At 48.4% G+C, this 15,306-nt stretch overlaps 1 protein-coding gene across 1 annotated transcript in view; it reads right to left on the bottom strand.

Moving 5' to 3' along the window:
* Positions 1–3,702: 3,702 nt before the first annotated feature.
* The window catches only part of LOC147082069 (uncharacterized), a 34,838-nt gene continuing 23,234 nt past the window's right edge, over positions 3,703–15,306 (bottom strand). Inside the window, exons 2-3 of the mRNA XM_085980479.1 lie at positions 9,557–9,643; positions 3,703–5,069 (exon numbers count right to left, since the gene is read on the bottom strand). Of these exons, the coding sequence (XP_085836605.1) occupies positions 4,790–5,069; positions 9,557–9,643 (367 nt within the window). The 3' untranslated portion in view covers positions 3,703–4,789. The remainder of the gene's footprint in view (positions 5,070–9,556; positions 9,644–15,306) is intronic.

Here is a 15,306-nt window from a genome sequence, read left to right as displayed (position 1 = left end):
TTACACCACTGCTCAAGCCACGTATTTAGCCTAACTATCCTGTTCTCTGTACTCTTACTAGCACGTGGCACTGGTAGTAATCCAGAGATTACTACCTTCGAGGTCCTACTTTTTAGCTTGGCTCCTAACTCCCTAAATTCTACTTGTAGGACCTCTTCCCTTTTTTTAGCTACGTCGTTGGTACCAACATGTATCACGACAACTGGCTGTTCCCCCTCCCCCTCCAGAATGTTCTGCACCCGCGCCGAGACATCCTTGACCCTTGCACCAGGGAGGCAACATACCATCCTGGAGCCTCGGTCGCGACCACAGAAACCCCTATCTATTCCCCTTACAATCGAATCCCCTATTACTATAGCCCTGCCACTCTTTTTCCCTCCCTTCTTTGCAACAGAGCCAGTCATGGTGCCATGAGCCTGGCTGCTGGTGCCTTCCCCCGATGCGTCACCCCCCCCGACAACAGTACCTAAGACGGTGAACCTGTTGCTAAGGGAGACAACCCCAGGGGATTTCTGCACTACCTTCCTGCCCTTGCTCTGCATAGAAGATAGGAGCAGGAGTCGGCCATTCGGCCCCTCGAGCCTGCTCCGCCATTTAATGAGATCGTGGCTGATCATCCAAATTCAGTACCCGGTCCCTGCCTTCTCCCCATATCCCTTGATCCCTTTAGCCTTAAGAAATATATCCAACTCTTTCTTGAATATATTTAATGAATTGGCCTCAACTGCCCTCTGTGGTAGAGAATTCCACAGGTTCACCACTCTCTGGGTGAAGAAATTCTTCCTCATCTCAGTCCTAAATGGCTTACCCCTTATCCTTAGCTTGTATTGTGAAGCTTGTGCCCCTTTGCCAGGCCCGCTGCCTGCGGCCCCTCTCCCAGATTCCAGCCCCAGCTCTGTGCTGACTGAGCTGCTCTCACCTGGGGACAGCGCGTCACAATCGGCCCCAGCGCACCTGAGCTGGAGAGGAGGCCCCGCCCCCTTGCCGCGCCGCCATTGGTTGGAGGACCAGGCCACCCAGTTCAGTCCTCCCAGCTCAGCCCTCTTCCTATTGGTCCATGCTCCTGTCAGTCAGAATCACATTGCTCCGGCTCACTCCGCGTGATTCAATCCGCTCCGTTCAGCGTCCGCGGAGGTCCCGCCCGCCCAACTCTCTGGTTTGGTATTTCTCCTATTTTACTTCATAATCTCCCCCTCCCCCCTCCTCCTCCCTCTCCTCCTCCCCCCTCCCCTCCACCGCCCCTCCCCCCTCCCGTCCCCTCCACCCTCCCCACCCCCTCTCCTCCCGTCCCTCCCCCCCACCCTCTCCCCACCCCCCTCCTCCCCACCCCCCGCCTCCCCTCCCTCCCCCCCACCCTCTCCCCACCCCCCCCACTCTCCCCCTCCCCCCCACTCTCGCACTCCCCCCCCCCTCTCGCACCATTCTGACTTGGAAGTATATCACCATTCCTTCATCGACGCTGGTCAAAGTCCTGGAACTCCCTCCCTAACAGCACTGTGGGAGTACTTTCACCACACGGACTGCAACGGTTCAAGAAGGCGGCTCACCACCACCTTCTCAAGAGCAATTAGGGTGGGCAATAAATGCTGGCCTTGCCAGCGATGCCCACATCCCATGAACAAATAAAAAAAGTCATCCCATAACACGCATACAAGGGCTCAGTAATGTAATTTGAACTGAGGCCCACAATAAAGGAGTCTCGGATCAGCTCCTCCGTGTACACGATGGCAGACACGGCCTTACAGTTACAGTCTCTGCCCAGTACTTTTAGGCTTAGCACAAAGTCCTCTAGTGACTCACCATGCCGCTGCGTGCGGGTAGTCAGAAGATGCCTGGCGTACACCTCGTTTATTGACCGCACGTAGTGGGCCTTCAGAATGGTGCAGGCATCCCCGTAGCTGGTGGCATCTTGGATGAGAGGGGAGACCCGATGGCTCACCCAGTTTCGCAGGATTCCCAGTTTCACGTCTCTGGTGGCGGTTGCGGCTGCTATGGTGGTGGATGAGTTTGCGATGAAAAATTCAAAGCATTGGAACCAGTGTCCGAACTGTGTGGCTGCGTCTGAGGCATGGGGGTCCAGATCCAAGCGCTCTGCTTTCAGGAGTCGATCCATCTTGGTGTTTTAGTGATTAAAATTGATGTGCCATCAATAACTCAAAGACAAGGAGTTTAAAGGATTCAACTGAAGGCTTTTAATCACTAAGAACATTGCAGGTCTTTCCACATCGGGTTCGTCTGATAGAATGACTCATACAGCTCTTGAGACCTTTATATGACAAAAGACAGGGGCGTAGCCAATACACACAATAGGAAAAAGGGGGCGGTACACACAATACAAAGCAGGTAAAACACAGGGGCTGATGAAGGCATATATTTCATCACACCCCGCTGCTGCCACCGAGTTCCCGCCGACGCACTGAGGCCTTACCTGGGTCTCTGGGACTTTTATAGCCCCGCTGCTGCTGCCGAGTTCCCGCCGACGCACTGAGGCCTTACCTGGTCTCTGGGACATTTATAGCCCCGCTGCTGCCGCTGAGTTCCCTCCTCCCCTTTCCTTGCCCCTGCACTTGCTTAAAATCTGTTACATAGAAACATAGAAGATAGGAGCAGGAGTCGGCCATTCGGCCCCTCGAGCCTGCTCCGCCATTTAATGAGATCGTGGCTGATCATCCAAATTCAGTACCCGGTCCCTGCCTTCTCCCCATATCCCTTGATCCCTTTAGCCTTAAGAAATATATCCAACTCTTTCTTGAATATATTTAATGAATTGGCCTCAACTGCCCTCTGTGGTAGAGAATTCCACAGGTTCACCACTCTCTGGGTGAAGAAATTCTTCCTCATCTCAGTCCTAAATGGCTTACCCCTTATCCTTAGCTTGTATTGTGAAGCTTGTGCCCCTTTGCCAGGCCCGCTGCCTGCGGCCCCTCTCCCAGATTCCAGCCCCAGCTCTGTGCTGACTGAGCTGCTCTCACCTGGGGACAGCGCGTCACAATCGGCCCCAGCGCACCTGAGCTGGAGAGGAGGCCCCGCCCCCTTGCCGCGCCGCCATTGGTTGGAGGACCAGGCCACCCAGTTCAGTCCTCCCAGCTCAGCCCTCTTCCTATTGGTCCATGCTCCTGTCAGTCAGAATCACATTGCTCCGGCTCACTCCGCGTGATTCAATCCGCTCCGTTCAGCGTCCGCGGAGGTCCCGCCCGCCCAACTCTCTGGTTTGGTATTTCTCCTATTTTACTTCATAATCTCCCCCTCCCCCCTCCTCCTCCCTCTCCTCCTCCCCCCTCCCCTCCACCGCCCCTCCCCCCTCCCGTCCCCTCCACCCTCCCCACCCCCTCTCCTCCCGTCCCTCCCCCCCACCCTCTCCCCACCCCCCTCCTCCCCACCCCCCGCCTCCCCTCCCTCCCCCCCACCCTCTCCCCACCCCCCCACTCTCCCCCTCCCCCCCACTCTCGCACTCCCCCCCCCTCTCGCACCATTCTGACTTGGAAGTATATCACCATTCCTTCATCGACGCTGGTCAAAGTCCTGGAACTCCCTCCCTAACAGCACTGTGGGAGTACTTTCACCACACGGACTGCAACGGTTCAAGAAGGCGGCTCACCACCACCTTCTCAAGAGCAATTAGGGTGGGCAATAAATGCTGGCCTTGCCAGCGATGCCCACATCCCATGAACAAATAAAAAAAGTCATCCCATAACACGCATACAAGGGCTCAGTAATGTTTAATTCATCAGAAAAAGACAAAGGACAACAATATACTGGTCAGCTTAACAGAATCTCATCATATTTATATTGCTGCAGTTGTACAGGGCCTTGGTGAGACCACAGCTTGAGTATTGTGTGCAGTTTCGGTCGCCTTATCTGTGGAAGGATATACTTGCCATGGAGGGAGTGCAGCGAAGATTCACCAGACTGATACCTGGGATGGCAGGAATGACGTATGAGGAGAGATTGGGTTGATTGGGCTTGTACTCGCTGGAGTTTAGAAGAATGAGAGGGGATCTCATTCTAACAGGACTGGACAGACTGGATGCAGGAAGGATGTTCCCGATGGTCGGGCAGTCCAGAACCAGGGGTCACAGTCTAAGGATAAGGGGTAAGCCATTTTGGACAGAGATGAGGAGGAATTTCTTCACCCAAAGAATGGTGAACCTGTGGAATTCTCTACGACACAAGGCAATTGAGGCCAATTCATTAAATATATTCAAGAAGGAGTTAGATATATTTCTTAAGGCTAAAGGGATATGGGGAGAAGGCAGGGACAGAGTACTGAGTTTGGATGATCAGCCATGATCTCATTGAATGGGGGAGCAGGCTCGAGGGGCCGAATGGCCTACTCCTGCTCCTATCTTCTATGTTTCTATGTTTATGAGGCCACAAACTTAAAATAGTCACTAATAAATACAGGAGTGAATTCAGGAGTAACTTTTTTACCCAAAGAATGGTGAGAATGGGGAACTCGCTACCACAGGGAGTGGTTGAGGTGAACAGCATATATGCATTTATGGGGAAGCCACATGAGGGAGACAGGAATGGGAGGAGATGTTGATCGGGTTAATTGAAGTAGGGTGGGTGTGGGGCATAAACACCGGCATGGACCAGTTGGGCTGAATGGCCTGTTTCTGTGCTGTACATTCTATGTAACACCATGAACAGTCAAATCAAGGGAATCATCAGCACAGCAGTCTTAAAGATTAAACAGCAGTACAAGAATTTATAAAACATTCATCCATTCCACGTTCATGTCACCCCAGTTGTCTTGCAGGGCCCGGCACGACAGAACAGTGTGAACTCACTGGTGTTTCAGCAGATTCGAGGACCGAGTGAATCCCATCCCACACACACAGCAGGTGAACGGCTTCTCCTCAGTGTGAACTTGTTGGTGTCTCAGCAGGTGGGATGACCAAGTGAATCCTTTCCCACACACGGAGCAGGTGAACGCTTTCTTATCAGTGTGAACTTCTTGGTGTGTCAGCAGGTGGGATGACCGAGTGAATCCCTTCCCACACACGGAGCAGGTGAACGGCCTCTCCCCAGTGTGAACTCGCTGGTGTCCGTTCAGATTCCTGGAGCTTTTAAAGCTCATCCCACAGACAGAACATTTAAATGGTCTCTCATCAGAGTGAACTCGCTGGTGTCCGTTCAGATCCCCAGAGGTTTTAAAGCTCTTCCCACAGTCAGAACATTTAAATGGTCTCTCATCAGTGTGATATCGCTGGTGTATCAGTGATACGCTTATCAATTACTTCATAAAAGGTGATGAGTCGAAGAAGAGATGACGAGTCGAAAGAAGAGATGAATAAGGCTTTTATTAGCTAAGAAGAGACCATGCTTCTTCGTGAGTGACTGAACAAGTCTGAACGAAACCCACACAGTGGTGGGTGGAGTCAGCTGAGGCATGCCTCCATACACAGCGCCACCCAGAGGTGGCAATATACAATACAGTGGTTTACCACATTCACCCCTTGTTTAATGTGAAGTCCAGCGGGGTGAAGGGTACTACAAGTTAAGTCTATCAGGAGGCCTTGTCTGACGTCCTGATCGTCGTGGTGGCGGCGGTGGTGTTGCAGCATCCGACGTCGGGTCTGGTGTCTGGGTGGTTGGCGAAGATTCCTGGGGCTTTGGCATGCCGTCTGCAGGGGTTGGGTTGGGAGGGGTGGTGGGGGATAACAGTGGTAAGGGGGATAACGGTGGTAAGGGGGATAACGGTGGTAATTCAGGGGTACCCGAGGGTGCGAGATCTCGTATGGAGACCGTGTCCTCCCGCCCGTCTGGGTATGTCACCCAGGCATACTGGGGGTTGGCGTGTAGGAGGTGCACCCGCTCGACCAGGGGGTCCGTTTTATGCGTCCTCACGTGCCTCCGCAGTAGGACGGGCCCAGGAGAAGTCAACCATGCCGGTAGCGAGGTTCCCGATGTAGACTTCCGGGGGAAAATGAACATTTTCTCATGAGGGGTCGCATTAGTGGCAGTACAAAGCAGTGACCGAATGGAGTGGAGCGCTGCAGGGAGGACCTCCTGCCAGCGGGAGGTCGGAAGGCCCTTAGATTTTAGTGCTAAGAGGACTGCCTTCCAAACCGTCGCGTTCTCCCTTTCCACCTGGCCGTTCCCCCGGGGGTTGTAACTGGTGGTCCTGCTCGTGGCGATACCTCTTGTTAGCAGGTACTGCCGAAGTTCGTCGCTCATGAACGATGAGCCCCTGTCGCTATGTATATAGCTGGGGAACCCGAACAGAGCGAAGATGTCATTCAGACACTTGATGACCGTGGTACTGGTCATGTCTGGGCAAGGGATGGCAAAGGGGAAACGGGAGTACTCATCAACTATGTTGAGGAAGTACACATTGCGGTCAGCGGAGGGGAGGGGCCCTTTAAAATCGACGCTCAGGCGTTCGAAGGGGCGGGTGGCCTTGATCAGGCTTGCTCTGTCCGGCCTATAGAAGTGCGGTTTGCACTCGGCGCAGATTTGGCAGCTCTTGGTCATGGTCCTGACCTCCTCGATGGAGTAGGGCAGGTTACGGGATTTGATAAAATGGAAAAACCTGGTGACCCCCGGGTGGCAGAGGTCATTGTGGAGGGACTGCAGCCTATCACTCTGCGCGTTGGCGCATGTACCACGTGATAGGGCATCTGGGGGCTCATTGAGTTTCCCTAGCCGATACAAGATATCATAATTGTAGGTGGAGAGTTCGATTCTCCACCTCAAGATCTTGTCGTTCTTGATTTTACCCCTCTGCTTATTATTAAACATAAAAGCTACTGAACGCTGGTCAGTGAGCAGGGTAAATCGTTTCCCGGCCAGGTAATGCCTCCAGTGATGCACCGCTTCTACAATAGCCTGGGCCTCCTTTTCGACGGAGGAGTGTCTCGTCTCGGGGCCCTGGAGGGTCCTTGAGAAAAAGGCCACGGGTCTGCCCGCCTGGTTAAGGGTCGCGGCTAGGGCGAAGTCGGAGGCATCGCTCTCCACTTGGAAGGGGATGGACTCATCCACCGCGTGCATTGCGGCCTTCGCGATATCGTTCTTGATAAGAGTGAAGGCTGCACACGCCTCTGGTGTCAGGGGGAAGGAGGTGGCTTTGATGAGGGGCCTGGCTTTGTCTGCATAGAGGGGCACCCACTGGGCGTAGTAGGAGAAAAACCCCAGGCATCTCTTCAGTGCTTTTTGGCAGTGGGGAAGGGGTAGCTCCATTAGGGGGCGCATTCTGTCGGGGTCGGGCCCGATGACTCCGTTCTCCACCACGCAGCCGAGGATGGCCAGGCGCTTGGTGTGAAACATACATTTTTCCTTATTGTACGTTAGGTTCAGCCGTTGGGCCGTACGGAGGAAATTTGCTAGATTAACGTCGTGGTCCTGCTGGTCGTGGCCGCAGATGGTGACGTTATCCAAATAGGGGAAGGTTGCCCGCAGCGCGTTCTGGTCAACCATTCGGTCCATCTCCCTTTGGAAGACCGAAACCCCGTTGGTGACGCCGAAGGGGACCCTAAGGAAGTGGTAGAGGCGGCCGTTTGCCTCGAAGGCAGTATACTGGCGGTCCTCATGGCGGATGGGCAGCTGGTGGTACGCTGACTTAAGGTCGATGGTGGAGAATACTTTGTATTGCGCAATCTGATTGACCATATCAGATATGCGAGGGAGGGGGTACGCGTCCAGCTGGGTGTACCGGTTTATGGTTTGGCTGTAGTCGATTACCATGCGGCGTTTTGCAGTGGTTTTAACGACTACAACCTGGGCTCGCCAGGGGCTAGTGCTACCTTCGATAATGCCCTCCTTCAATAGCCGCTCCACCTCAGAGCTGATAAAAGCTCTGTCCCCGGCACTGTACCGCCTGCTTTTGGTAGCGATGGGTTTACAGTCGCGGGTGAGGTTAGCGAACAGGGGAGGGGGGGGACTTTTAATGTGGAAAGGCTGCAGACTGTGAGTGGGGGGAGGGGTCCACCGTATGCTAGTGTGACACTCTTAAGGTGGCACTGAAAATCCAACCCTAGCAGGACGGCAGCGCAAAGACGGGGCAGGACTAGCAGTTTAAATTTTTTATATTCAGTGCCCCCTACTGACAGGGTCACCACACAGTAGCCGCTGATGTCCATTGACTGGGACTTGGACGCCATAGAAATGCGATGGTGCGTTGGCAGAATCGTGAGGGAGTGGCTACGTACCGTGTCGGGGTGGACGAAACTCTCTGTGCTCCCGCTGTCGATCAGGCAACTGGTGGCGCGGCCGTTTACCGCGATATCCATCATGGAGCTGGATAGATGGTGAGGGAGGGCTTGATCCAGCGTCACGGAGGCCAGTATGTGGCTTAGTGAGTCACTATAGTCATCCGCCGAGACGGTGGTCGGTTCCGGTGACGAAATGGCGGTTGAGTGCGTTGGATACGATGGCGGCGGATGCCATGCGGCCGGGGGTACACAAAATGGCGGATAAGATGGCTGCTCCCACGGCCCGCACGCTGCGCTGCTGGCTGGCTTCCCCTTGCAGGCGTTAGCGTAATGGCCTTTCTTCCCGCAGCCCGAGCAGGTAGCTGTCTTAGCTGGGCAGTGCGCTCTGGGATGTTTTAACTGGCCACAGAAATAGCATTTTTGGGCCTGGTTACTGGGCATCGAAGCAGTTCTTACCGGAGGCTGCTGTCTCGGTTGGGTCGCTGCAGCGGTTGGTGCCGGGGGCGGCGGTCCCGTGTCCCACGGTTTCGATTGCCATGTCTCGGCGCCGTTACGGGGGTATGCCTCGAGGTTTCGGTGGGCCTCCTCTAACGAGAGCGCAAGGGCAATGGCCGTCTTCAGGTCGGGTTCCTTGCTTTCTAGCAGTCTCTGCCGGGTGTGGTCTGACTGGAGGCCCCTGACGAAGGCATCACAGGCGAGTCCCTGCGCGTGCTCCACAGCCGTTACCGCTTTACAATCGCAGTCTCTGCAGAGTGCCAGTAGCGCCCGTGCAAATGCCCCTACCGATTCTCCCGGTTGCTGCCTGCGGGATCCCAAGAGGTGTCGGGCGTAAATTGTGTTCACTGGGCGTGTATATTGCCCTTTTAGTAGCTCGAGGGCCGCCACGTACGTATTAGAGTCCCGGATTAGCATATATACTTGATGGCTCACCTGGGCGGTCAAAATTTTCAGTTTGTGATCCTCCTCTGTAACCTGTGAGATTGCGAGGAAGGATTCAAAGCAGCTCAGCCAGTGTTCGAACTTGGCTGATGCACCCACCTCTTGAGGGTCGAGGTCCAGGCGTGATGGTCTGAGGGCTCTCAGCAATGTCTGCTGTATCCGTTGCTGTTGTTGCTCCTCAGGTGTCGCCATTTAACTTTTAGCTAATAAAATTGATACGCTTATCAATTACTTCATAAAAGGTGATGAGTCGAAGAAGAGATGACGAGTCGAAAGAAGAGATGAATAAGGCTTTTATTAGCTAAGAAGAGACCATGCTTCTTCGTGAGTGACTGAACAAGTCTGAACGAAACCCACACAGTGGTGGGTGGAGTCAGCTGAGGCATGCCTCCATACACAGCGCCACCCAGAGGTGGCAATATACAATACAGTGGTTTACCACAATCAGTAGGCTGGATGACTGAGTGAATCCCTTCCCACACACAGAGCAGGTGAACGGTCTCTCCCCAGTGTGAACTCGCTGGTGTGTCAGTAGGTGGGATGGCCGAGTGAATCCCTTCCCACACACAGAGCAAGTGAATGGCCTCTTTCCTGCTCTCTCCAGCTGGTGTCCCTTCAGCTCCTGGGACATTTGAAAGCTTTTCACCTGTTGTGGTGAAAATAAATTCACATCTAAACCGTGTAAAAGTAAAAAGATGCAGTTTATTATCAGAGCTCTGGGAGAAGAGTCTTAGACCCCGCGGTCTGTGCGAGCACCTTCTCGTTCTCTCTTGGTTGGTACAGCTTTTTATTCTATTTTCATCCAATCACATTGTATTACAATAATCACCTGATCACACTGTATTACAATAATCACCTGATCACACATGGATTCTTCTCAGTATTAATAAAGGTTAGTTACATCTTACTATGCCTTTGGTCACAGGTCAAATTCCCATGACCCCTATATTCTGCTGTGTCGACAATTTTTAGCTAAAGCAGCATATTCCTTATCACTTACGCATAACGCACTTATTCTGTCTGGTCCCACAACTGCGTCTTATCTTGGTTTTTCGAAGCTTCTCACATTGTTCTTTGTTTAGTTTCGCCTCTTTACGTAAGTCAATTTTTATTGTGATAGTTCTTATCTTATTCACTTTCACATGACCCCACTCCTTTGTTCTGAGTTTAATTTTGCTGGCATCACTTAATTAGCGGTCACCTCGGCTGTCCGAATTCTGAGAGGGTTCAATTTAACCCCTTCAATACAATAGCTAATTAATCCTCCCCTGCAATGATTCTGGCGGTTAGGCCCTCGTGACTCTTCTTGGTCTGCAACACTGGGCTGCAGGTCATAGGTTACAGTATCAACAACTCGTTTATAACTGAGCCCATTCTTTCTGTTCTGTTTCTTATCTCTGCCACCTGGATTATGACGTCTGGTTCTACAGGCTGCCAGACCATAGTTGCTAGGCTGAGGTTTCTTTAATAATCTACGCAAGCCATTTTGTTTCTTTATGTTACTAGTTTAAGTTTATTAAATCTTTCTCACAGTTCAGCATTAGTTGTGTGTAGCTTGGTGGCTATGCCTTATCTTATTCTTGTAAGGCTCCATTGTATAAAGTCCTTGAGCTGGGCAGACATTTTATCGTCACCTGGCTTCTCCTCAGCTCTTCGTGATTTCGCACATGACCCCTCTCTCTTTAATTTGTCTAAAGTAATTTGTTTGCTCTGCATTTTAAACACTGAGAGGATTTGCTTTTAACCCTTTCAATCCCTCCTGTTGGTCCCGCACCAAATTTAAACTTTGGCTAGGGATACCAACTTCTCTTCCACTTTTATCTTCCCCGGGATTACTCCTATACTGATGGCTTAAACTTAGTACCTAAGTTCGTCTTTCCCCTCTGTCTATCTTGTTATGCTAGGCGTGGTAGTCTGTGAAAATGAACAAAGAACATTACATGTATGTTCCTATCGCTATCAGTTCATTATCCAGCATTAACTGTTCGGTTTCTGGCTCAATATTGATTATATCAACTGTAGCAACCGGCACTATTCGGGACACAGCTGCCCTACAGCATGTTTTCAGAACCGCCATTATAACACAAAATAATACTACAACTATAATAACAATTATAAGTCCTTATCATTTCTATTTGTCTTTTGATGCTTGATATTCAACCTTGCTGGCATTTATGCTATCTTTTTCCGCAAGCCTGTTGTCGGTCCCTGGTCTAAGAATTAAAACCCATCTTTGAATCTAATAGCTATTTCTTTATTGACTTCTCACAATCGGCTCTTGACTAATCTAACCAGCTCTTATTGCTCTCTCAACTTGGGCGTTAGTTAGTAGGGAGTCTTGAAGATTTCTCCCTTCCTTACAGTCCATTCCTTTGAGGAGAAGGAGCGACATCTGACCCCTTACTCAAATTCAATTCACTGTTCCGGTGTTCCAATTCTGCCCCGCCTGGGATATCCTCTGTTTCTTCTATCTTTCATGATGTTACCCCACCTGGGGTCTCCTCTACATCGCTTCGGATCTTCTCTTTTGGTGTGCTCAATTAATTTGTTAGTGCTTGTCAGTCATGGGCATGAGTACCCAATTGGCTTATTAATCAAAGTCTTACTACACACGTTGCGTATATTATTACAAGTTGGATAATTACCAGAGCATGTGAAATAATACGAACCTAAGGGTGTGCTGATGTATTAAGCCCAATATCCCATCAATGTGAGTTGTCCCCTATGCTGTCAATTTCAATATCTATTCTCGAGTTGTCTTGCTCCAAAACATAAAAATGCTTTAGGGAGGAGTTCAGTCGCATCATGAGCTCACTGAAACCCACAAACAACAGGGGAATGTCATATCTGAGTATCTGAATTGTGCCACATAATTGTGTAGCTCATACTTAAAAACGTGTTGGTTGATGGGACAGGTCCTGTTAGACCCGTAAAGCATGGTAATTGCAGTAGTAGTGACACAGGAGGCACCACTAACATCACCTCATACTGGATTCGTACTGGTTTTTCCCACGCTCTGTTACCTACAAAACACAATTATTACAGTCACAGTTAAATTCAGTCTTACAATCATATCAAATACATTACAGTTCAACATCTAATCAACAAATCATGGATTTAAAAGATTCTCCAGATCTCTCTTTTGCTCGTATCCATCTTGTGGATAATTCTTACTAAACATGATTTATCCTTGGCCCTCGATTGTACCAATCCAGATCCCATGCAACTCTCCACTTCAACTTTAATCCCTCTAACAGGTACCCGTGTGTTTAACTCTATTCTGATTGTTTCATTAATTAGATAGTTTCTCGATGGAGTATGTGTCAATGCTTTAAAAGTTGTCTCGCTCTCCTGAGCCACATTAACCATTTCATGTTTTGCTGTTGTCAAGTAACTGAGCATGTCTGAGACCCATTCTTCAGTGTAAATTCACCATACATTCCTGGATGGCAATGACCTCATATGTAACAAATCACATTTGCACACTCATACCGGTATCTCACTATCATGCCACACGTGCCATTCGATACAGGCCTTTCTCGGGCTTTCAGGTATCTTATCAAAAGATTGTAGTCGTCTAATGGCTGAATACTTCTTCAAGGTCTTACTTGCTGCTATTTAAGCTTTGACCTGAGCTCTTGGCCCTCTGCCTGTAATCTGGCCACTTCAGCCTGCTTGATTTCAAGCTGATTTTTAGCAGTAACTAGCCCTGCATTAATCTCTTCCATTTCTTTCTCCTGAAGTGCTCTTTCCTGTAGTTGTGCTTTCACTAATGCAGTTTTCTCAGCTATTAGGCTCTCTAAAAGCATAATCTGTTGCTTAAAGTTATTCTCAAGATTCAACTTTTCTTTTTCCACGGTCTCTATTGTTGCCTGACTTTTCTCAATGTTTTCCGAAAACTGCTTTATCCTGTCAACTTTTTCAAGTAAAGCATCTTCCTTCTCAGCTAGAAGGGAGGCAAGAGAATTTTCATTCTGCTTTGACTTCATTAATTTATTCTCCAAGTCTGAAACCAGTCCTTCCTTGGTCTGGCAATCTACCTGGAGATTTAGTAAGCAGTCATTCAAATTATTTTCTTCTTGTTTCAGATCACAGAATCATAGAATCACAGAATCCCCACAGTGCAGATAGAGGCCATTTCGGCCCATCGAGCCTGCACCGACACATATCCCACCCTATCCCCGTAACCCCACGTATTTAATCCCCTAACACTAAGGGTCAATTTATCATAGCCAAATCAACCTAACCTGCACATCTTTGGACTGTGGGAGGAAACCGGGGCACCCGGAGAAAACCCACGCAGACACAGGGAGAATGTGCAAACTCCACACAGACAGTCGCCCGAGGCCAGATTTGAACCCAGGTCCCTGGCACTGTGAGGCAACAGTGCTAACCACTATGTCAGAGAGTTCAGACTGATTTTTTTTTCCAGTTTTGTTTCTGCTCTTTTAAACTGCCTGAGAGCATTTTGCAAGTTCTCATTCAGTAGTGTAATTCTCCTGTTTCAATCTTACACTCTCAATCACTTTCCTTTAATTACCATTCAAATCTCATTCATGAGTCCTGGAAAAACTTTACTGTCCAGTACAATATTTAAGATAGAAAACATAGATCAAACATTCTCACTTGATCCAAGTTATTAACACATTTTATTATCATTATTTTTAGAGGATCTTTTATTTTCCCAAAAGTAACCAAATATATAGTGCCTGAGTCCATTTTGTCATTTTAAAATTATCCCAAAATCCAAATAGCAGTACAGTTGAACTGACAGGTTTTGTCAATGTTCAATTTCATCTCTATCAATTTATCTTCCATTTCCAATTTCAGAAACAAGTGATTCTCAGGCTAGGTAGCTTACACAGTGTTTTTAACATTAGAGACAGAAGTGCTGCAATTAGTTTACAAGGTAACTTCCATATAACAAAAGAAAGAAGGGAATCCATTGTGACTCTGCTTAGAGCCCAAGGGGTTAATTTATCAAATCTTAATTTTCCCTCTGCCACTGTGGTGAAATAATAACTTAAAATTAAGAAACTTAAATTTAATAATGTCCAATATCTTTAGATTTCATACTAAAGTTGTTGCTTGGTGAACTTAAACAGCTGTCAGTGGAAAGGGTTAACTCCTTTGCAGGTTTTTAAGAAGGTGGAGCAAAACATTATCAAATGCACGCAACTGCGTCAATTCACGTAAATCAAAAAAAAGAACTTTCCTGATCGAAAGACAGTTGTGTTTTCACACTTTAACTAAACACGAACACGGAGGTAATATGGACAGTGAAGAAAGGCGGGATTGAGCAAAGTCCACAAGCTAAGTAAGTCTTTGTAAGGAACTCTGCAACTATCGGATGTTCTTGCGGGGCGGAGTTATCTTATTCAATGCGGTCTACACAAATTTACACCAACCAAAATTTCACCGTGGCCACAATGAAAGTCTGGTTTTAATAGGTTAATTAACCTCATAACTCCAATTTAATCTAGATCTTGTAAACATTCAAATTAATTTTCTTCCAAGCACATTGGTAACTGTAACTTTAAGGCAGAAGCTTATCTTTTGTAAAACTATGAACAAACAAAACAAAATAGCACATTCTTGCAGAAAACAGTAAATTACATCATATTTTCTTATCAAATCAAACTGCTTCAGAAGATTTCACCATAGCAACCGCAACTCCAAGGTTAAATCTTAGACTGAAACTTAATCTTTTGTTAAACAAACTTTTTGTTGCTCTTCTCAGTTTTTACACACCAGCTTAACTTAAATTAGTTCAAAGGTTTTTTTCAATTCTTGGGGCACAATCTTATTCACACATTCTTAAAACTTCCAAAATCCAAGACAAGACAAAAGATTTAAACGCTTTTAACACAGAGAAGTGGGTGGAGCTAAACCACACATAACAGAATCTTTCTTTTAAAGACAGACTTTCAGACAAAAGAAATACTGTAACTTCTTAAACATTCATAGTCAGGGAAACTTTCACACAAACTGAAATTCCAGCATTTTTTTAAGGTTCATTTCACTCAGAAAATCTTGTGTTTTATTTGTCTCAGCACAAATGTTAATAACTTCCATGTCAGTAAAACTTTAAGTTTCTCCTTTTTCTTTTCTCTTTTTCCATCGGTGTCCCTCTCTTCTTTCTCCTTGTTTATCCTTTAGTTTTGCCAATTTTTTTTTTCTCTAATTTTGTCACCTGCTCCTGTAGATTTTT

This window comes from Somniosus microcephalus, unplaced genomic scaffold, assembly GCF_052327205.1.
Source record: "Somniosus microcephalus isolate GS21.2 unplaced genomic scaffold, FLI_Smic_1.0 scaffold195, whole genome shotgun sequence".
In the NCBI taxonomy this organism is placed as follows: domain Eukaryota; kingdom Metazoa; phylum Chordata; class Chondrichthyes; order Squaliformes; family Somniosidae; genus Somniosus; species Somniosus microcephalus.
Note: the sequence above shows the minus strand (reverse complement) of the source record. Positions and strands in the feature narration are given on the sequence as shown.